The sequence below is a fragment of the Mixophyes fleayi genome, chromosome 10 (assembly GCF_038048845.1).
Source record: "Mixophyes fleayi isolate aMixFle1 chromosome 10, aMixFle1.hap1, whole genome shotgun sequence".
Classification (NCBI taxonomy): domain Eukaryota; kingdom Metazoa; phylum Chordata; class Amphibia; order Anura; family Limnodynastidae; genus Mixophyes; species Mixophyes fleayi.
In genome coordinates, this window is record NC_134411.1 from 52,318,981 (window position 1) to 52,342,238 (window position 23,258).

The 23,258-nt window shown below is 42.7% G+C and overlaps 1 protein-coding gene across 5 annotated transcripts in view; it reads left to right on the forward strand.

The window, feature by feature from the left end:
* Positions 1-23,258, forward strand: part of CNIH2 (cornichon family AMPA receptor auxiliary protein 2) — a 111,482-nt gene that overhangs the window by 83,271 nt on the left and 4,953 nt on the right. For all 5 annotated transcript variants that reach the window (XM_075188753.1, XM_075188752.1, XM_075188749.1 and 2 more), the window contains one exon: positions 22,656-22,768. In XM_075188753.1, coding sequence (XP_075044854.1) covers positions 22,656-22,768 — 113 coding nt within the window. The remainder of the gene's footprint in view (positions 1-22,655; positions 22,769-23,258) is intronic.

Below are 23,258 nucleotides of genomic sequence, written 5' to 3' on the forward strand. Positions count from 1 at the left end.
TGTTTTACCATTATTAGTCAATTACAAAATGTATTGTTTTCTCTTAAACAGACAATCACACAAGAGTATTTCCATTATCATGAAATTTTGTTTGCTATCAGTAGACACATCACAGTAATGTCCACTTTGAGGGAAATCATGAAGCTGAACTGGTGTCAGAATGTATTAGCCATTCATTACTTCCTCCTTGTTAGATGGAATTTTAATACAGGTGCTTTTATCATGTGGCAATTTGCTTTAAACTCCTAGCTTCCTCAACATGATGGGGATACTCTTAATGTTAGTATTACATTCTGCTATAACTATTAATATGATAACTTATGTCTATATGTAAAATGAAAGAATACATAATATATTCCAGACAAGGCCTACCTGGGTATACATGATATGTGGGCAGGGGCGGGCTGGGCCAGGGGGCATTGGCCCCCCGGGCCACTCACAATCACGGCTGTTAGGGCCAGCCGCCCCCCCTGGAAGTAATATAAATGTGATGCGGCCGTGCAGGCGGCTGAATCACGTGTCATGTGATGCGGCCGCCTGTGCGGCGTGTGCCCCCCGGGCTGACGTCCGTCAGCCCGCGCCTGTATGTGGGTGTTAATCAAGACAAAACCATCTGGACTGTTTAAAAAATTTTCCCTGGGTTATCAAAATGCTATAAAATATCAACGTAGCATAAGTTACTGTAAACCAATTTCCTGTACAAATGTATAGTTGCAAGTGGCAGGAAAATCTGATGTAAATTCTCGAAGAAGAAAAAATTTCAAATACAGAAATGGTAAATGCAAATGCAAAATAGTTTGTACAATAACAGAAATAAAACACAGAAACCGCAGAACTAGTATAACATAATTTATGGTTTAAACTGGACTTACGAAAAGGCTAAAAGATTTTGGACAATTGCAATACAATTGAACTGCTTTTAATATCCCACCACACACAATTCATTGACTTTATCAGCCTTACATAATATTTTTTTGGCCTAAGGGCCAATTTGCCCCTCTGTCCAAATCCACTCTTTTTGTTACATAGGGGCAGGTTGGCCCTCGGGGTGATCAAACAGTCTTTGAAAGATTATATCTACATTCTGGAGATATGTAAATTGTATTAATTAATGTATTAATGTATTTGTTAGGACAATCTGATTGAACAGATAATAAACATTAACCAAAATTATGTTGATGGCTAATGAACGTTTGATATTTCCAGTCCTTCCTTCTGCTAGGAAAAACTAAATTTTTGATCAAGCAAAGTGACATGACTATGAATCTACATAAGGATCTTCCTAAACATATATGATATGATAATTCCTTTGATCACTCATGTTTCCCATAGGGAATATATACTGAAATTTGATTGACCCAAAGTCTGAAACCAAATAGTTTATTTTACCAAACATACCAAAGGGCCACACACGATGTTGGAATGCTCCTCCAACTGATAATAGGATTTTCAAAGATAGCAGAATCATGACAGAAAACAAACATTTTGGAGTTAAACACAGTAACCCCTGGTGGTTAGATTAGCACAACTGGAGAAGTGATAAACAAATTTGGGGAAACATTATCATATTATTTTTATAATTTTCCTGGTACAGTTTTTCCGCCTGCACTATTTTTGTACCTTCCACATGAGCTGTATACCTTTGAAGCCATCATACACTATTTCCTGATACTTATTTCCAATATGCTGGTGACTGGAGAGCACTCACAAACTGTGATCAGGGATATAGTCAAAAGTTCAGTGTCAGAGTAAGCAACCAGGAAGCAATTAATAATTGCAGGTACACAGGTTGTCAGTCCCAGACAAGAGAGAGCACTTGACACTTATGCACATGAATGCAGTAATCTGGAACGCACTGTGGTGGTGTTGTCCTGGGAAAGAGTGCTCAACCACTAAACAGAGAATCTAATATGGACTTGGTTGGGTACTGCATCATCATCAGCGACTTGCATGCTTCTTTCCATAAATATGAACCAGACTAATGGAAAGAAGCGTGCAAGTCGCTGATGATGATGCAGTGCCCAAGCCCATATTAGATTCTCTGATCAGTGGGTGAGCATGCTCCAGTATGATCAGTACCACAGTAGAAATTTCAACACCGCGACTTCCCACCGATACCCAGAACTCTTGCAGACAATGACATTTATGCACAATGACAATGACACTTATACAACTCTGAGTGCCAGATCAGTGATAGTCTGTGATAGATATTGTGCGGAAACCACCCTTAGCTGGGATGGTGATTATCCTCCATGGAATTCAATTCACTCAGGTAGATAAGAGTATATCCAGAATAAGGTTTTATTACGACAGCACAACACGAGAAGACGTTCGCAAAGTACAGGGTAAATGGTAGCGTGTACCCTACAGCAGCATCTTGCAGTCAGTACTCCAAAGTAATAATCTCAGTATCCTTTCAAAATGTATCTTTGCACAGTATAACCACTACTGTGTAGTTAGACAGTTGTTATGTCACCCAGCCTGGAATATTGGCTCACACAGTCCCTGTTATAGAAGGGTTTTCTCCAGGCCCAGAGTCCTTTTTGCTGATGTCTTGTACACCAGGATCCTCCAAGCTAGAATAGGCTCTATTGGCATTCTGCTCTCTTTATATTCCTGTCTGTTTACACAGGGAGTAGGGTGAAATTTCTCAATCCTTCCCCTTTTAGTAAGTGTTTATCAGATCAGTGGGCACTTAAATGATTTAATTGTTGGACATACTGTCTTTGTTACCTTGATTATACAATGAAATGGCTTGACCGAATTAGCTATTTTGCTGGATAAACTTAACAAGGGTTACAATATTACATCAGGGAATGACACTTCACACTAGTATGAAACCAGTGGCGGATTCAGGGGGGGGCAATCGGGGCAATTGCCCCCCCCCCCTAGCAGACACTTGCTGCTGACGGCTGCACAGTATGTGCAGGTCCGTCCAGCCGTGACAGGCAGGGACAGTGTGCTGCCCGGCTGCTCTGATTGTGTTTAAAACACAATCAGAGCAGCCGGGCAGCACACTGTCCCTGCCTGTCACGGCTGGACGGACCTGAACATAGTGTGCAGCCGTCGGCAGCCTAAGATGTTAGAAAGGGGGCGGGGCCTAAATCGCCCCCCTCTAAATCGCCCCGGGTACAACATTTTTCTAGATCCGCCCCTGTATGAAACATTAAGAAATTTGACTTATTGTATCTGCAGCGTTACACAATCCGAGTCTGCGATACGTTTTGATACAGTAACATTTATATTGATACATGTTAATACATTTACAAATGCTATTTCAGCCAGTATATAATACTGTGGAGGCGCATTACATTTCATCTATAAATTGTAACCTAATTACCACTCAGATTACCTCTTGACCTAGCTAATTAACTTGGGTTGCCATTAGTTATCTTAACAGTCACTCAGACATTGTCCTACTTACAGCCCAGATCTAAATAACAGCTCATAACAAAGGACATTTGAGACAAATAGTAATTACCTTAGCTAACAGAAGCAAAATGACTTTACTGCTTTACTGTTATTTTCACACAATAAGGCAATATACTTTATATTTCTAATACATACAATATTGCAAGTACTAGCAAGGATAAAATGTACCTAATAACATGAAATAACATATACATAATACACTGATGCTCTGGTGTATATACTTAGACTGAGCTAAGTATTAAAAAGTACATTAAACTGTGAGAAATGGGTGATGAATAAAAGTCCTCAGTCCAGTGGGACCTCGTTTCGTCACAGATATTTGCAGACAAGACATTTATACAATCTGACTCTAGCGGCATACCTATAATACATTTGGCTGATGGAACTGCATAGTGCGTGGTTTGTGACACTAGGTACTCCAGTCCAAATAACACTACAGTCAACAGTCTCATACTGAAGCATGCATGTGAAACTTGTTGTGGCTGGAGGGTTTTCCTACTTTGATTTCCCCTGTTACTCTGGCTATGTGCTTTTAACTTTCTGATTTTTATTTCTAATAGAAAAGCCTCTTCATTTGCTACTGTGTTTGCCCTTTGCTCATTTACAGATTTTTCAAAGCCATATATGTACAGGATTTTGTCTCTATTATTTGTTCTTATTAGTAATTACAATTGATCACTATTCCATGTCCTTTATGAGCACTATATATTTTGACTGTGAAATGGATATATCTTGTATGAGCTACATTTCAAATGATTGCTTTGTGTACCTTCAAGTGGCAACATTGATTTATAATCAATATTCACGTTTTTTATGCCTAACATATATTTCTGTAACTATAATAGAAGGGGGGGGGGTTGACCAATTGAATAACTTCATGTGACCAGCCCAAAATATGCCAAAATAGGCTCAGACCAACACTTATGAAAGACAATACTAGGTGCTAAATAAAATAAATTAAATTAGTTGGTATAGTCCCCCCAAAAAAGGGAGATTTTGTTCTATAAGAAAATCACTGAAGAAAGTTAGCTCCTTAAAAGAGAAGTGCCATCTCCCTTGCAAAGTTAGACAAAAGAAGTAAGAAGCGCCAATCTGGTAGAATTCCTATCCACAATAACTTTATAAAATGTACTGGTACATAATTATATGAATATTGCGGATAAAATGGCTTCACAAAATTTATTAATAATAAGTAACACACTTAAAATATATATAAAAATATAATATTGAAAATGTAAAAATGTAATAAGCACAAAATGGTAACTAGATGTAAATAAGATCAAATAGTCATAAAGAGAGAGAAAGGGGCATATTCAATTCTTTTGAATCCCCGCAGCGTTAAAACTATTACCGTTATTACGGTAATAGTAAGCAACGGTATTTACACGCACTATTACCAGAATAATGGTAGCTTTTTGGAGTTTTCGGCAACAATTGAACATGCCCCAAAAAATCAGTTACCAGGTAGAAGACAGAATTCTTAATATGAGAAAACTTTAATACTGTAACTGTGGGATGACCAGCCCAGCTCATTTCATATTAACAAAAAGAGAAATAGAAAGAGACATTCAATAATATATCAATAAAAAATAGTCTTCACTAAGTCCAAATATTGATAATAGGGAAAAGTATTCCAGAAACCTTTTACTGTAGTGTAGTTGGAAATCCTGTTAGGAATATTTGCCACAGAGGATACCCAACTGGTATATATTTTCGAGACTCTGAACTCACCAAGTAAGATTTTCTACCTCAGGACTAGAGATCAAATGGCTGAAAAGAGAATGCCCATTCATTTCCTGAAAATTATATCAGCCAGCAATGCTTGTATCTATCATATATTAGAGAGAATATCACTTACTTGATTGTAATAGTAAAAATCCACAATAAATATGTGGAACTTCCGCTTTGGTTAACCTGCAGGTGGTGTCAATCAGCATTAATATGGCATAGCAACAAAGTTACCGTGTAGGTGAATATCCCTACTAGTCCATCAGATGCATATCAATAAAGCAGTGGTCAGGGAACAGGGGTAAATTACTCCAAATGGGGTAAAAATGAAATTCCTGGGGGTAATGCTGCTGATTCACATGCTGTTAGTTGGATTGTAGACTCCTTTAAATGTGAAATTGCTGTGGTACCAGAGAAGAGCCTCAAGGGTTGGCAGAGGCACTACTTGAGCTTCGATGCAATAGTGGCAGCACAGTGGCCTAGTGGTTAGCACTTCTGCCTCACAGTACTGGGGTCATGAGTTCGATTCCCGACCATGGCTTTATCTGTGTGGAGTTTGTATGTTCTCCCTGTGTTTGCGTGGGTTTCCTCCAGGTGCTCCGGTTTCCTCCCACACTCCAAAAACATACTGGTAGGTTAATTGGCTGCAATCAAAAATTGACCCTAGTCTCTCTCTCTGTCTGTCTGTGTGTGAGTGTGTGTCTATAGTAGGGAATTTAGACTGTAAGCTCCAATGGGGCAGGGACTGATGTGAATGAGTTCTCTGTACAGCGCTGCGGAATTAGTGGCGCTATACAAATAAATGATGATGATGATTATGATGATGCAATAGTGAAGCACGTATTGCATTTGAAAACAAAGCAGATCTGTCATATTTTCAGATGTCAACAGCTGCAAAGGCATTCAAAATTGCACATGAGGAGGCAGTCAAAAAGTTGCTGCCTTTTGCAACAACCTACCTTTGTGAACAAGGATTGGACGCTGAACACTGTATTCAAATTTACTTCAAAATGCCCCAATATTGCTGCTCTAGTATCAAAAATGAAGCAACATCATTTCTCCAAAACCTGAAGTTTTGAAGTTGAGGCTTTCAAAGAAATTTTGAATAGATTCAATAAAATTTTGAGTTCCAATAATTAATAATATATGATTTCCTTCCTTTCAAATCAAGGGGGTAACATCGGCGTATCTATATATATTTGGGGGGTAAAAGGTAAAAAAGTTCCCTGACCCCTGCAATAAAGTATCCCCCTTAAATGCACTATGGATCAAGGGCTGACGCGTTTCATCACCGATTGTGACTTTTTCAAGGACCAAAAGTATTCTGACTGTCCAGACAATAGATCCTAAGTACTCTTCCCTTTCATAGACTGCCAATCAAAAATGGCCCGAAACTTCATTTATAGAAAGGCTTATGAAACATTAAGAATCACAAAGGTAATACATGATATGTATGCATATTAATTGATTAGCACAGATTATTATTATTATTATTATCATTTATTTGTTAGGCGCCACAAGGTTTCCGCAGCGCCGTACATAATACAAACAGGAGACCATACAGGGTGACATAGTACAGAGCAATAAACACAAAGTACCAATACTTCAGAACTCCGGGCAGACATATGAGTGAAGATTGAGTAGAAGAACAGGTATGGAGACAGGAGGGGAGAGGGGCCCTGCTCATATAAGCTCACAACCTAAGGGAGGGTGGACAAACAGGCACAGGAGGAAACCATTAAAGTAAGGGATAGAAAGGCGGGGCTGGTGGAGAGGGGGGAGAACAAGAGAAGGATGTTTGCGAAGGTGCAACAAGGTAAGGGTTAAGTGGATTGTTGGTAGGCTTTGACGAACAGGTGAGTTTTGAGTGCCCGTTTGAAGGAGCACAGACTGGGTGAGAGAGCAAGGGAGGTCGTTCCAGTGGAGGGGAGCAGCTCGGGAGAAGTCTTGTATTTTGGAGTGGGAAGAGGTGATCAGAGTGGAGGAGAGGCGACGGTCATTGGCCGAGCGCAGGGAGCGGGCAGGGGTGTGAATGGTGAGGAGGTTGGAGATATAGGGGGCAGTAGACTGGGAGAGGGCTTTGTACGTGGTCAGGAGCTTGAAAATGATCCTGTAGGGGAAGGGGAGCCAGTGTAAGGCAAGGCAGAGAGGGGAGGTGGAGGAGGAGCGGCGTGAGAGAAAGATGAGTCGGGCAGCCGCATTGAGAACAGAGCGAAGGGGGGCAAGGTGGGAGAGGGGGAGGCCAGTAAGGAGAAGGTTGCAGTAGTCGAGGCGGGAGATGATGAGAGCGTGTATGATGGTTTTGGTGGCATCTTGTGAGAGGAAGGGCCGGATGCGGGCAATGTTACGCAGCTGGAAGCGGCAGGTTTGGGCTAGAGATTGGATGTGGGGGACAAAGGAGAGAGAGGAGTCAAGGGTGACACCCAGGCAATGGAGCTGGGTGACAGAGGAGATGGTTGAATTATTAACCACGATAGAGAGGTTGTGGTGAGAGGGGAGCCTGGGGGGAGGGAAGACAATTAGTTCAGTTTTAGAGATATTAATTTTGAGAAAGCGCAATGACATCCAGGAGGAGATGGCAGAGAGGCAGTCAGATACACGAGAGAGGAGAGTGGGAGAGAGATCAGGAGAAGATAAGTAGAGCTGAATGTCGTCAGCATAGAGGTGATACTGAAGACCGTAGGAGGAGATGAGAGTCCTGAGTGAGGAAGTGTAGAGCGAGAATAGTAGGGGGCCGAGAACAGAGCCCTGGGGGACTCCAACCCGGGAGAGGGGAGAGGGTGGAGGCAGAGCCAGATGTGGAGACAGAGAAGGTGCAGTTGGCGAGATAAGAGCAGAACCAGGCATGGACAGAACCAGAGAGGCCAAGAGAGAGAAGAGTTTGGAGAAGGAGGGGGTGATCCACAGTGTCAAAGGCCGCAGAGAGGTCGAGGAGGATGAGTATGGAGAAGTGACCCCTGGATTTGGCTGAGAGGAGGTCGTTGGTGACTTTGGCCAGGGCGGTTTCGGTAGAGTGGAGGGGGCGGTAGCCAGATTGGAGAGGGTCAAGGAGGGAATTGTCTGAGAGGTAGTTGGTGAGACGACAGCAGACTATCCGCTCAAGTAATTTGGAGGCGTAGGGGAGAAGTAAGATGGGGCGATAGTTGGCGAAGGAGGTGGGGTCAAGATTGGGTTTTTTGAGGATAGGAGAGATGAGAGCATGTTTGAATGAGGAGGGTACAACACCTGAGGCGAGTGATATGTTGAATAGGTGTGCAAGGTAGGAGCAGGCAGTAGGAGAGGGAGAGCGAAGGAGCTTAGAGGGGATGGGATCAAGCGGACAGGTGGAGGGTGGAGAGGAAAGAATAAGGGAGCGAACTTCATCGCCAGATGTGGGGTGGAAGGAGCACCAGAGTTGCGTGTTGGATGGGGGTGGAGCAATAAGGGCAGGGGGAGAGGGGGAGGAAGAAGAGATGTTAAGTCTAATGGCCTCGATTTTGGAAGAGAAAAAAGTGGCGAAGTCAGCAGCGGAGAGGGAAAGTGGGACTGGAGGAGGGGGGGGGGAGAAAGGAGGGAGTTGAAGGTTGCGAAGAGGCGGCGGGGATTAGAGGACTGAGAAGAGATGAGGGTTTTAAAGAAGGTTTGTTTAGCAAGGGAGAGGGCAGAGCAGAAAGAGGAGAGGATGAATTTGAAGTGAAGGAAGTCAGCGAGGGAGCGAGATTTCCTCCAGAGGCGTTCGGCAGTGTGGGAGCACTTTTGGAGGAAGCGAGTGAGTTTGGAGTGCCACGGTTGAGGAATAAGGCGGCGGCGGCGGATAGGAGCGGCGGGGGCGACAGCATCCAGGGCAGTAGCGGGTGAATGGTTGTAGAGAGAGGACGCTAGGTCTGGACAAGCCAGGGAGGGGAGGGGAGAGAGGAGAGAATCAAGAGAGGAGGAGAAAGAGGTAAGGTCAATTGCTTCAAGGTTGCGTCTGGTGAGGGTGACTTTGGGCGGGGGGGGGGGGGAGCAGGGGAGGAGGACAGAGTAAAGGAGAGGAGATGGTGGTCCGAGAGTGGGAAGGGAGAGTTTGAGAAATCAGAGAGATTGCAGAGGTGAGAGAAGACTAGGTCAAGGGAGTGGCCAAGACAGTGGGTGGGGGAGGAGGTCCATTGGGAGAGGTCAAGGGAGGTGGAGAGGGTAAGAAGTTTGATGGTGGCAGGGTCAGAGCAGTTATCAATAGGGATGTTGAAGTCGCCGAGTATGATGGAAGGAAGGTCAGAGGAAAGGTAGTGGGGGAGCCAGGCAGCAAAGTTATCCAGGAAAAGGGAGGTAGGGCCAGGGGGACGATAGATGACGGAGACATGGAGGTGTATAGGAGAGAAGAGACGGATGGAGTGAACTTCAAAGGAGGAGAAAGAGAGAGAAGGTACGGTGGGAATGACCCGATAAGTGCAGCAGGGGGATAGGAGGAGGCCCACTCCACCTCCTGGACGCTTGTCCGGTCTGGTGGAGTGGGTAAAGGAGAGGCCCCCATAGGAGAGGGCAGCAGGTGAGGTGGTGTCAGAGGGAGTGAGCCAGGTTTCAGTGATGGCAAGAAGGTTGAGAGAGTTAAAGATGAAGAGGTCATGGATGGAGGTCAGTTTGTTACGAATGGACCTAGAGTTCCAGAGGGCACATGAGAAGGGGAGGGAAGGATGAGGGGAGATGTGGATAAGGTTGTCGGGGTTGATGGAGCAAGGGGGGGGTGAGAGTTGGACCAGTGGGGGGGAGTGGGGGAGAGGTTATTGGAGCACGGGGAAGAGATGGGACCATGAGAGAAGGACCGGTAAGGGTGACTCGGGGAGAGGATGGGAATGGGAAAGGAGCGGGGCGGCATAGTGAGAGGTGTGGGCAGGAGAGAGAGTGAAGAGGCAATGGAGGCGAGTACTCAAGTAAAGAGGAGTAAGATGGAGAGTACTCGAGTAAAGTTAAATGAGGACTAACGGAGCGTGGAAAGACGGGAGGTGAGTTGCACAGAACCAGACGGAGTGAAACAGAAGGGCGGTAGCAAAGCAGTGTAACCAGTGTAGACAATGTAAACAATGTAGATGGAGAAGAGGAGTGGCAACGCAGAACAATGTACAGTAAACAGTAAAATAAAGTAAAATAAAGGTGGAGTAATTAAATAAATAGATAAAATTAAGTTAAATAAATGGATTGGTGGTGGGGTGAAATAAAAGACAAGAAAAAAAATGGGGAGTCCTCCGTACCAGGAGAAACACAGGACACAAGACCAGGAGTTCCAGGTAATCACAGGAGCAGGAGTAGTTCGTGGGGACCAGAACCAGGAGCAGGAAAGGTCCAGGGAGCAGGAGAGGTCCAGGGGTCCAGCGATTAGGGGGATCAGAGTTCGGAGGGTCAAGGCAAACGGACCAGAGTTCAGGTGGACCCAGAGGGTAAAGCATGCGGTTCGAACGGTCCAGAACGGGTTCAGATGGACCCGGAGGCGGGTCAAGACATTGGGTGAGGTCAGTATACCTCAGTAAGGGCTGTAGATGGGGGAGGGCATGGGCAGGTGGGGCAGCCTACGGAGGCAGGAGGCAGAGACTGGGGCACTAAGGCCAACAAAGATGGAGGCCGGTATTGATGAGGCACGAGGACGTGGATGCCTCCAGGCACAGGGGCACAGCCAGGGAGAGGCTGCAGGCAGGAAAAGGGTACAAGTGAGGAGTGAACCGCAGCAGGCCGGGGCTGGAGGGAGCAGACCGGAGTTGCAGTCAGTGGTGAGGTGGCAGCATGTGGAGGAGATAACAAGCTCACCAACAGCAGGAGCAGCGAGGGCGCCTCAGGAATCGGAGGAGCAAAGTCCAGGACGTAGCAGCTGGAGGTCTGGAGACTGACCTGGACGGGATCCGCGGGAACTGGAGGCGAACAGCAGCGTCGGGACAGGAACAGAGCAGCGGGAGACCAGCAGAAGGCAGCCAGAGGACTTGAAGGAGAGCCGTGGCACAGGTCGGTGACGTGGAGGCAGGAAGCAGCGTTGCGGAGGTCGGGAAGGCTGCGGGCGTCATCACCCGGTGAGTAGAGCACCGGGTGATGACAGATAGATAACAACATAAACAGGAGAATAATACATTAAAATAAAACAAATAACCATAAAGTTCTATTTGTTTCTGGATTCTGTTACTGCAATAGCTCTGAAATAAATATGTTTTCTAATTATCAATAATGTCATGTAACCCGTGTCAACACAGTATCCTCTGGAGAGGAGATCAACAGCTATAAACAAATTAGGACACTTCAAACTTCACAGTTATTAGGGACCCAACATAAAATATAGTTCTCTATGTACCGATAAAAAGAGTTAAAAATTTAAATAGTGACCATCCGGGATCAAACCGTAGCTTTTTCACAGACAGTATCCATAACTCAATCTATTGAACCACAGGTCCAGCTGTGAGTCAGATGTGTTATATTATAAATAAGGTGCATTACTGTCCTACAACCCTTATGGTGATTTATATAAAAGCTATTGACAAAATCAATTGTATCTATAGATAATATAAATATTCACGCAATATAATGCATCCAAATTTTTCTAAAATTCAATTCTTATCCATTTCTATTGTTTTTTTGGTTATTAATTATTGTCTAATAGTTCATTCCAGATCTTCATTCAACCCCTCAGGGCACAATGTCCGCAATTTAAAAATCCAAAAAGTCTTCCTTTCACACAGAAGTCTTCCCTTATTGTCTTTCTTATATGTTCAATAATTGTGATCATAAGTTTAGTGGGATCTGCATGATGTGCCTCCATAAAAAGTTTAGACATACTATGAGAAATTAACTTATTTATAACATTGCATCTGTGTTCTATGAATCTAGTTTTGAATGGGCTAGTCATTCTACCAACGTATTTGGAGTCCACATAGACAATAATATACGTTGTGTCACAATTATAGAAGCCCATGAAGTAAAATCTTTCTTTAGACACATGGAAAACAATATGATCACATTTATTGTTTATACGTTTACAGGTAGTACACTGTGTTTTATTGCATCTATAATTACCCTTTGGAATCTTCCGAAAACCAGGGGAAGCCCCAGTCATCTCTAGATGCAGGGGCCTGATCATTTGTTTGTTAAAAGACCGGGCCATTGTTAAGTAGCACAGAACTTGTATAAACTAGTCTATTTTTATAACTAAATATCATCAGTGGTTTGCTATCTGGCACAAAACATGAGATGGTTTGAATACTTTCCTTGTATAAAAATCAGGAAGGTGGTTTTAAACCTTGTGGCTTAAACTCATGCACCTTTATGTGCGGTTTGGACTTTAGTAAATCACAAATCAATGCATCAAAAACCATGTAGTTTTGCAAAACTGCCCACTTAATTAATCTCCTCTAAGATCCTCAGTACAGATTTACAAACGAAAAAAGGAGCTTTTATGGTATAATAAAGTTAACAGCTTTAAAGATGACTTTCTATTTGTTATTTGACATAAGTGATAACAGAACATAAACATCCTGCAAAGGTAGCAGCCATGTGATCTTCCCAATAGTGTTTTCACTGGTACCAGACCTGACTGTCTTTACCAGAACTGTTCCTGCAAACCATTTTATTTAGTACCACTTATAATCAGCATTCTTTATGGAAATCCGGTGACATCCCTGAAGATTCCTTTGGACTTCAGTCATAATAGATAACTTGTAATAGTGATCTGTTATTACTGAAGTCTAGGTGAGACCTGCGAAAAGTCCTCCATGGTCATGACAGGATAAAAATCATTCAATCTTCAAGTTATTAAATATTCATATGACACTTCCACTCTTGTTTAATGGTGGTCAGTTGTGGTGAACACTACCCCTGGCTATTCACATAGTGAATATTCATAGTGCATATCCCATAATAAATGAATGATAATCCCATCCCAGGGTCATGTAGGAGACCATTCGTTTAAGAAGATCAGTTTCTGATCCAATTCATGTTGGGCATAATTGACTCTTAGCAGAGAGACAGTAACATGAAAATTTAGATTTGCAGAAATATAAAAGTAGTACAATTATATTTGCAGCCAAATCATTTTGAGATCATAGTTATTTTTCATCAGGATCAATGATATTCATATAGTATAATAATCCCACTAATTTATTCATAAAATAATTTGGCCCCCATAAGATAATTAATAATAATTTTTGCCCCTTTAAACAAGAAATCATGATTACCCTCATATTTAAAACTTGTATTGTGTCTCCTGTCATATTGTATTAACAGTGGCCAGCAGTGGAAAAGTGATGTGTTTGCTAATCTCGCCTATCCAAAGTAGCGTGTTGTATAAATCTTAGGGAAGTTTGCAAAATCGCAGCTTCGTACATATGGCGACTTGTATTGCTAAAGTAGCAAAATGTCGGGACTGCGATATGTAGGGATTTTCAGAATGCGATTTTAAAAATATCACTTTACTGGTGATTTTCTATCAAATCCCACTTTCATACATCAGCAAGTTTAAACTCGCCGGAGAAAATCTATGAAAATGCCAAATCGCAGCTTGATACATTTACCTCCTGGAGGTAATTTTATAGACATCCCTTTTGTACTGGATAATTTAATTGTGTTTTAAGTAAGCTTCTATAAATATGGAAGCTGGTGATGGATATATTTTGTCTCCAGGACCAGTAACTCAAAAGACTTCAAATTCAAATGGACATAGAACTGGGTCATTATGAAATAATAACCTTTAATTTGATTGGTTTGCCCATCATTCTGGGAATCATTTGACTGTCAACTTATAATCCTTTCATTAACTGAAACACTCACATTATTTATTTTCATTCTAAGCAATGTAATCTTAATTGCCATCCAGAGACCTCAATCTCAAAAGTCATGCAAGTTTCTGAACTTTCTGTAAAAGATTTATATAAGCCACCTTCACAAAACAGACAATTTTGGATGTCAATGATAAAAAGAATGCAGATGAATTGCCTCCTAATAACTCCTATGAATCGCTATCCAGGGTTATCAATGCCATTTGGTCAGATTTACGTTCTCTCTCTGAGTTAAAAGTCTTTAGAGAATACTTGGATAAGCATATAAAAAGGGCTTGTTTAATCATTCTGTTTCTGCTGGGTCAGCCTTATTCTAGATGATAAGAAGGATGTTGCATTATACTCTTGTATTGACTATAGGGAATTAAGTAAGGTTACACTCCTTTAATTCTTAAAATATTGGAGAGACAACAGAAGGTTGAAATATTTATAAAGATTGTATTCGATCTGGAGTTGCTAGTAAAACTGCAGGATCACATAGGACATTTTGAGTATTTAGTAATGGCATTCAGTCTGTGCAGTGTTCCCACAAATTTTTAGCATTTTCTAAGTTATGTTTTACTAGACTTACTAGGTCAATTTGTGGGCGATTATTGGATGGCATCCTTATTATTTAGTTAATCTTGAAGGATATCGCAAACATGTATGCTTGAATGACTAATGGACTGTTAGACTGGAGAAATGAGTACAGGTCCAAATTAATTTTTAGGATATATTATCTCCCAAGGTGACCTGAGCATGGATCCCAGCAAGGTTAATGCTGGTGTGAATTGATCACCCCCTAAGAATGAGAAATACACAAATCACCAAAAAGGAGTACCATAAAAATAATTACCTAGGGCACAAGGAGCTTTAGCTTAATACTTTTTTCCATTCAGCACCATCTTGATCCCAAACAACCTTTAATTGTGGAAGTCACTGCCTCTAATTCTACTTTTGGAGCAATCCGTTCTTAATTTGTGGAAATAAAATGTTTTTGCTTTCCATACTTATGTTTCTCAACAAATGTCTTCTGTAAGTTAGAATTAAGATATTTCCAAAAGCTATTTACTAGCCATCAAATGTGCTTTTACTACTGAATGAAAATGCCATCTTGAGTGTCCTATAGGAACCAGGAACCAGTAATTTATATGTTTCACTAATCAACACTCCCCCAGATAAGTCAGATGGACTACCCTTTAACTTCATAATTGCTTACAAACTAGGATATAGAACTGGCTAATGCCTAATCGAGAATGTATTTTAAATCTCATCAGTAAAACAACTCTGAAAGTACTATTGTATCTATGAAAACTGCTTAGGAGTCACTTATCCTTTAAAAACATAATTATAATCACAGTTACCATCCCTCTATGGATGTTTATTTACCATTGCAAATTGCTATTGGATTCAGCACATAGTCGGAACAATTAGAAATCCTAAAATTTCTAACTTGCAGGACAATTAGAAGTGTATAATATAATTGTTAACTTGTTCTTTTTGTAGTGGCAGAATTGTAATAAGCATTTTCAGGGATGTGTGATCATATTTTACTCGTGCCCAAAACAAGACTTCAAGCATATCACCTGCAACCTCGTCTTGTCCAATCTCTGCCCAAGAGCTTCATGTCAATGGATTGATGATGACATCCCTAAATAAATTATTGGTCTCACAAAGATGGGCAATGCCATGCAAAAAAAATGGATTAGCTCCAATTTAGACTCCATAGTTCTCCTGACAATATGGTGTGAGTTTGAGATATTCAATTTACTCATAGGTTCTGGAAAAGCTTTTGCACACCCTTTGTCAAGCGCCGTCCCTGCACTCACCATCGGTGCCAGGGACGGACGCCTTCCTTTGCGGGCAGCTCGTCCCATTGCTAGGCAACGGGCCTCCACCTTCTTCCTCTGGACCTCGCTTTCTGTGCGCATGTGCAGTTTGCTTACGTCTCCGTTACCAAGCAACAGAATGCTTCTCTGCACTTCCTGTCGGCGGTCAGCTGCTCTGACCGTCAGCTCCACTTCCACCAATCAGGGAATTGGCTTCTGTATTTAATCCTGCCCCTAACACCAGGTAGAAGCCAGAGTATCTAGGTCTTCTATGCTCCAGGGTTCCAGTCTGTTTCCTTTCTCTCTGACTGACCTCCTGTGTACCGACCCAGCTCTGTCTGCTTCTGCCCCTTGATCTCTCTTTGACCTGATTGCTCCCACGGTATCTGAGATTTGGCTTATTGACTCCGATTTGCCTACTCCTCTGGTACCTCGTTTGCCTGAATGGTTTGACCTCTGCCTGCTTGACCACATGTGTTCACCTTTCACTTCGCTGATAGCTAACTTGGAGGGCCGCGACCTCAACGTCTCTTGCAGCAAACTCCAAACTCCTTTGTGGATGCCCTTGGTGAAGACCAGGGGCATGTTTAGATTCGTGCCTCCTAGCTTAACAGCGCAAATATCAGCAAGTGGCCTTCAGTCCCTGTATCTCGTGACAGTATACTCTGGCCATGTCTACTGAAGGACCCGGTGAATCCTTTGCTCATGATCTCCTTATGCACTAGGCTCACTGAGTTGTTAAACAAGAAACTGAGCAGGCCCAGCTCCTCCAGTGTGTTCAGGGAGTCGCCGCAAGAATGGAGTCGCTCCAGGCATAAATAGCGGTCTCTCAGCCAGTTATAGTCACCTCCTCTGGGGTTACCTTACCTACCCAGGTCTCTACTGCAGTTGCTGCTCCAGCCTTACGCCTTCCTACACGAAATTCGACGAAGACCCGAAAAGATGCTGGGGATTTTTGAATCAATGTCTGATACATTTCGAATGCAATCCAGGATCCTTTTCCTCTGAACGAATTAAGATTGCATTTATCCACTCTCCGGTGGGGGCTTTGGGCTGGGCCTCTTCCTTATGGGAACGCAATGATCCCCTTCTACGGAATGCCTCATCCTTTATCGAAACCTTCTGCAAAATTTTCAATGACCCAGGTCGAGTCTCTTCTGCTATTTTCAGTCTCCTGAACTTACCCCAAAGCTTCCAGACCATGGGTCAATATGCAGTCCAGTTCCGCACCTTGGCGTCCGAGCTAAAATGGAATAACGAGGCCTTGGTAGAAACCTTTTAGGCAGGGTCTGGCAGACCGCATAAAGGATGAGTTAGTCTCCTGTAAGCTTGTAGCAAACCTCGATTCCTTAATCTCTTTATGCAAGATGATTGACCCACGCTTCCGGGAGTGAACACAAGAGAAAATGTCTGGCAGATGTTTCCTACCCGGTTAGCTCCTCGCTTTCAGAATCCAGTGCCTCCTGAGGAACCTATGCAGATTGCACGGTCCCGTCTCTCTCCCGAAGAGAGGTAGAGAGAGGGACAAAACTTCTATCTTTACTGTGGCGAACCAGGCCACCTAATTTCTGCCTGCCCTAAGAGGCCGGGAAATGTCTCCTCCTAGCTGGTAACAGAGAGGCCGATCTAGGAGTCAAGTTCACTACTCCCTATACCTCTCTGGGTTCAGATTTCTCAATGTCTATCACTCAGGATACTCCTGATGGCCCCTTCGTGACTTCTGCTTTTGTGACTCTGGCTCCGCCGGGAACTTCATATCTGCCACTTTGGCTTCACAACTCCACATTCCTACTCGAGATCTTCCTCAGCCGTTATACCTCACAGCGTTGTATGGGAACCGAGTTATTAATGGTTCTGTCTCCCGGATCACTTCTTCCATTCGGTTGATGGTAGGGGTGCTACATTCGGGGTGGATTGAGTTCTTGGTCTATTAACTCTGTCATTTTGGGTTTACCTTGGCTCAGGCTCCATGGAGTACTCAGTGTTTCGAGAAACATCTCTTTACAATCAAACCTGGAAGATCCGCTGTTCTTGCAGAATCCTCTCATCCCTGCCGGGGCTCCCAACTCCCTATACTTCTTTTCAGCACGTCTTCTGTAAAGTAGCTTCCGAGATCCTTCCTCCGCACTACCCTTGAGACTGTCCCATTGATCTACTACCAGATAAACCTATTCCTAGGGGTAGATTTATCCACTTACTTTACCAGAGAACCAAGCAATGTCCCAATATGTTGCTGAAAACCTTTTCAATGAGGAATCATCAGGAAGACTTTGCCTCCTGCAGGTGCTGGCTTCTTTTTCGTGACAAAGAAGGACGGGACGTTATGGTCTTGTATTGACTACCAGCAGTTGAACGCTAAAAACAGATACCATCTCCCTCTCATCATTGAGCTATTTGACCGGATTAGCGGCTCCAAAATCTTTTCCAAGCTGAATCTACGGGGAGCTTACAATCCGAATCTGGGAGGAGGATGAGTGGAAAAACTGCCTTTAGTACCTGCAATGGACACTATGAATACTTAGTGATGCCCTTCAGGCTTTGTAATGCTCCTGCGGTTTTCCAGTCCTTCATTAATGAATTTTTTCGTGACTTGCTCTACAGTACGGTGGTAGTGTATCTGAATGACATTCTGAATTTCTCTACTGACCTTATTTCCCACCAGTCCCATGTAAAAGAGCTCCTCTCCCTCCTCTGTGCTAACCAGTTGTTTAGCAAACTTGAAAAATGTGTTTTTGAAGTTTCTCAAATCTTATTCTTGGGGTTTATCATTTCTGGCTCAGGTATCCAGATGGATCTGGAGAAACTTTGTGGCATCCTCAACTGGCCTTAACCCTCTGGCTTGAAAGCTGTGCAACGTTTTATTGGCTATGCTAATTAATACTGGCAATTTATCAAGCACTTTTCCACCTTGATTGCTCCCATTACCGCACTGACCCTGAGGTCAGCCAACCCTAGAAAGTGGACCCCTGAAGCCATAGCTGCATTTGCCACTTTGAAGGAGACGTTCGTTTCTGCCCCAGTCTTGACTCAGCCCAACCAAGAGAAATATTTTTTCCTGGAGGTGGACGCCTTCTCAGTAGGAGTACAGGTTATTCTCTCGCAAGAATCCCCTTCAGGCAATTTAAATTCCACTGTTTTTTTTCTCTAGCAAATTCTCCACATCTGAACATAATTATGGGATTGATGACAAAGAACTGCTAGCCATTAAATCTGTGCTTGAAGAGTGGCGTCATCTTTTAGAAGGAACTCACCATCCAGTTACAGTTTACACCGATCATAAAAATCTTGTCTACCTTCGGGATGCTCAGTGTTTGAATCCCCACCAAGCCAGGTGATCTTCATTTATTCCTTGCTTTGACGTGAAGTTGACTTACTGTTCCGGTGCTCAGAATTCCCGGGCAGATGCCCTATCCCGTTCATATGTCGAGTCTGATCTTATTCCTAACTCTGATCCTCCTCGCATATTTGAGCCTCCCAGTATTGTTGCCCTCACCAGGACTTCATCTAAGACTCCTCCTGTCGGCTGTTCCTATTTGGAACCATATCTTTGCCTTAAGGCTCTTCATTGAGCTCACACCACGAAATTTGCGGATCATACTTGTTCTCTAAAAACTCTCTCCTTATTGTCACATCGTTACTGGTGACCCACTCTTCACGCTGATGTGAAGGAATTTGTTGCTGCGTGTGCTACCTGTGCCCAGAATAAAGTACCCAGACAACTTCCAATCGGGTTACTCTTGAAATTGCTTATTCCTGATCATCCCTGGGCAAGTGTATACATGGATTTTATCACGGATCTACCTCCCAGTAACAGCTTTAATACCATCTGGGTAACTGTGGACAGGTTCTCAAAAATGGCTCCTTTTGTCCCATTGAAAGTACTTCCCTCCGCTTCCAAACTTGCCTAAGTATTTATCAAAGAATTTTTTTCGTCTGCATGGGTGTCCGCAGGAAATCATATCCGATCGCGGAGTTCTGTAAAGATCTGTGGATATGGCAGAAAGTCTCCTCTGGTTTATCACCCCTAGACAATGGCCAGACGAAATGGGTTAAACAAGATCTTGAATTATTTCTTTGCTTTGATGTTTCCAATAACAACCAATCTGACTGGAGCAATCTACTTCCCTGGGTAGAGTTTGTCCACAACAACCATACCCATGTGTCTGCTGGTTCCTCCTCCTTTTTTATTGTATATGGTGCCCACCCTATTCTTCTTGATTTTTCCTCCTCCCCGACAGTTTCAGCTCTTGCTCTCATGCTATGGTTCGCGACTTTGGCAAAGTCTTGTCAGACACAAAAGAGAAGTTATTACAGTCCTCTCAGCAGTATAAACTTGCAGCAGACTGTCATCGTAAAATGGTACTAGTTCTACAAGTGTTGGATAAGGTGTGACTCTCCACACAGAACCTTAAGCTACGGGTACCCTCAATGAAATTGACCCCATGATTTATTGGACCCTTTCCAGTAGTTCAGGTTGTCAATCCCCTAACCTATTGAATCCAACTCCCTTCCTCTCTTATAATTCACAATACTTTCCATATTTCTCTACTGAAACCGTTGGTATTCAATGAATTCTCTTATATACCATCCTCTCCTCTTCCCATTCCCACGGCTACTGGTAAGTATGAAATTAGTCATATTCTGAATACTTGCAAGCTTCATGGACGTTCCCAGTATTTCGTCCACTGGAAAGGATTTGGTACTGAGGAAAGGTCCTGGGTGTACGAGGATGACCTCAATGCTCCACGTTTGTTGGCCGGTTTTCACAAAAAACACTTCTTGGAGAGGAGGGGTGGTACTGTCAGGCGCCGTCCCCGCACACACCATCGGTACTAGGGACGGACGCATTCCTTTGCCGGCAGCTCGTCCCGTTGCTAGGCAGTGGGACGCCATCTTCTTGTTCTGGGCCTCATTTCTATACGCATGTGCAGTTCACTCATCTCTCCGTTACCAAGCAATAGGACACTTCTCTGCACTTCCTGTCGGCGGTCAGCTGCTCTGACCATCGGCTACACTGCCACCAATCAGGAAATTGGCTCCTGTATTTAAACCTGCCACTAACACCAGGTAGATGCCAGAGTATCTAGGTCTTCCTATTCTCCATTGTTCAAGCCTCTTTCCCTGCTCTCTGACTGACCTCCTGTGTACCGACCCAGGTCTTTCTGGTTCTGCTCCTGGATCTCCCTTTGGACTGATGGCTCCCACGGTATCTGACCTTTGGCTTGCTGACTCTGATTTGCCTACTCCTCTGGTACCTTGTTTGCCTGAACGGTTTGACCTTTGCCTGCACGACCATGTCTGTTCACCTTTCACTTCACTGATAGATAACTTGGAGGGCCGCATCCTGCACGTCCCTTGCAGCAAACTCCAAACTCCCTTGCGGGGTCCCTGACGAAGACCAGTGGCATGTTTAGACCCCGCTCCTCCTAGCTTCGCAGCGCAAATATCAGCAAGTGGCCTTCAGTCCCTCACTGTATCTCATGACATCCTTACAGTGAATATTAAATTGTCTTCCATCTTCTATCCTCGATCAAAAAACAAACCGATTGACCAAATCAAACTCTTCATTAGTTACCTCCAATACGATAGAAATGACTTTTTACCAGTTGCCATGTTTACATATTGTAACACAGCTCAACTTCCTGGAGTTCCTTTTATGCAAACTCAGACTTCTATCCAAAATTCATTCCCAACTGCTCAGCTTCCACACCAACCCCAGCTGCAAGTAACTGGATAACTACATTCCAGAAATCACAGGAAAAGTTCATAGAGACTTTGAGAGAAGCTCAGAAACACTATAAATGAGAAGCTGATAAAGGTTGTAAAGTCATACCAAATTTTCAAGTAATAAATAAAGTCAGGCTTCCTGTAAATAATCTTAAACAGCTAATATCTTCTCTCAACTTGGACAAAGATTTATATGGCCATTTGAAATATCAGCTCAGATTAACATAGTTGCTCTCCACATAAAACTTTCTGATGCTATAAAAATTTATCCAATTGCCTCTGCTGACTCCATTTAATTAGAATCCCTACATGAAGTTTGGCTCCGCCACCACCAGAATTGCTCAGTGTGATATTTGCCTCATTCTGCATTTGGCTGTGCAATTTTGCAATATTCTCTGGTGGAAGATTTAGGTTTCAAGTCTTCCACATGGAATTTGTCTGTTTATTTTGTTCTGCCCAGAATTCTCACTCTTACTCAAGCCACTCCACAGAGCAGGAGAGATTGACTCCATTGTTGCACTGTGGAATGCCATTCTGCGGAATGGTGAAGCAAAAGCAAAACCTCAAGGATTATGTCGCTGAAACTTTGTAACTCAAAAAAAAAAACATTTGGCGGCAAAAATTGCTTTTCATGAAATATCACTGCAATTTTGCTTATCTCTAATGAAAATTCTGTGATTAATAGTAAATTGTATTTAATGGTAAATCAAGAATAAAGATGAGCGAAATTGCAGAAAAATTCTGAGCTAATCAAGTCTCTTGCCATGGAACAAGCCATTTCCCAAATGTGCTAAGCTCTGCCAATACAATCTTTGAGTTCTGCTTTTTGCTTTGTTATTTCGTGTGATGGCCATTCTAGTTTATAGTTTAGTTGGGATGACTATGGTCAATTTCCATGTGTTGTAGTTGGGGTACATTTGGGAATGCTTAAGGCCAAGTTCCACTGGCAAAATGTACAACATTTCTCAATGCCAAATGAGAATGTGGCAACAATTTCATGGAACTGATTTCAAATTTTTGCTTATCAACACAGACTCCTCAGATTGAACACATTGACACATTGAAACCTATGTATTGACATTGTGGCCCATTCCAACATCATTATTTTCTCTTTAGTTTTTCATGTTGTGTCTTTGTTATGTCTTTCATCTATCACCACCTCCTATTTCTCACTTTGCTTTTATCTCTCCTCCAGCTCGTAGTACCAGAGTATTGCATCCATGGCTTATTCTGTCTTATGTTCATGTGCGCTGCTGAGTGGGTTACTCTGGGTCTCAACATTCCCTTGCTATTCTACCACCTCTGGAGGTAAGTACTTCACTTCCTACCCCTTATCAAGTATAGAGGAAGCATATATTTATTATTATGACTGATCCTTTAATTTCCATTTTTACTTGCATTTATTTTCATTAATGACTAATACATAAATGTACTTGACCTTTTTTATACAGACAGCTTATTTACAGAAAGATTAGTTTAACGCCATAAGGGTTTTTTGTTCCTTTGGCTAAATTTACCAAGAACAATAATCAAAATTAATGTGACTCACATGTAATAAGTCTGGAAGATATGAAGAAACTGGACCTCTCAAGTTACTACTTACAGTGAAGAAAACATAATTAATATTGATTCTGCTTCAGCTTTTGAGTCTGAGGTTTATTTGCAGTCACGACATAATCATGAAACATTTACAAACATGATCGGGGAGGAAACTTCCATATTTTATACACAGTAAGGGCCTCATATAGAGTCGGACGCAATTTACATTTAACTCATAAGTGTAAATTGCACCCGTAAT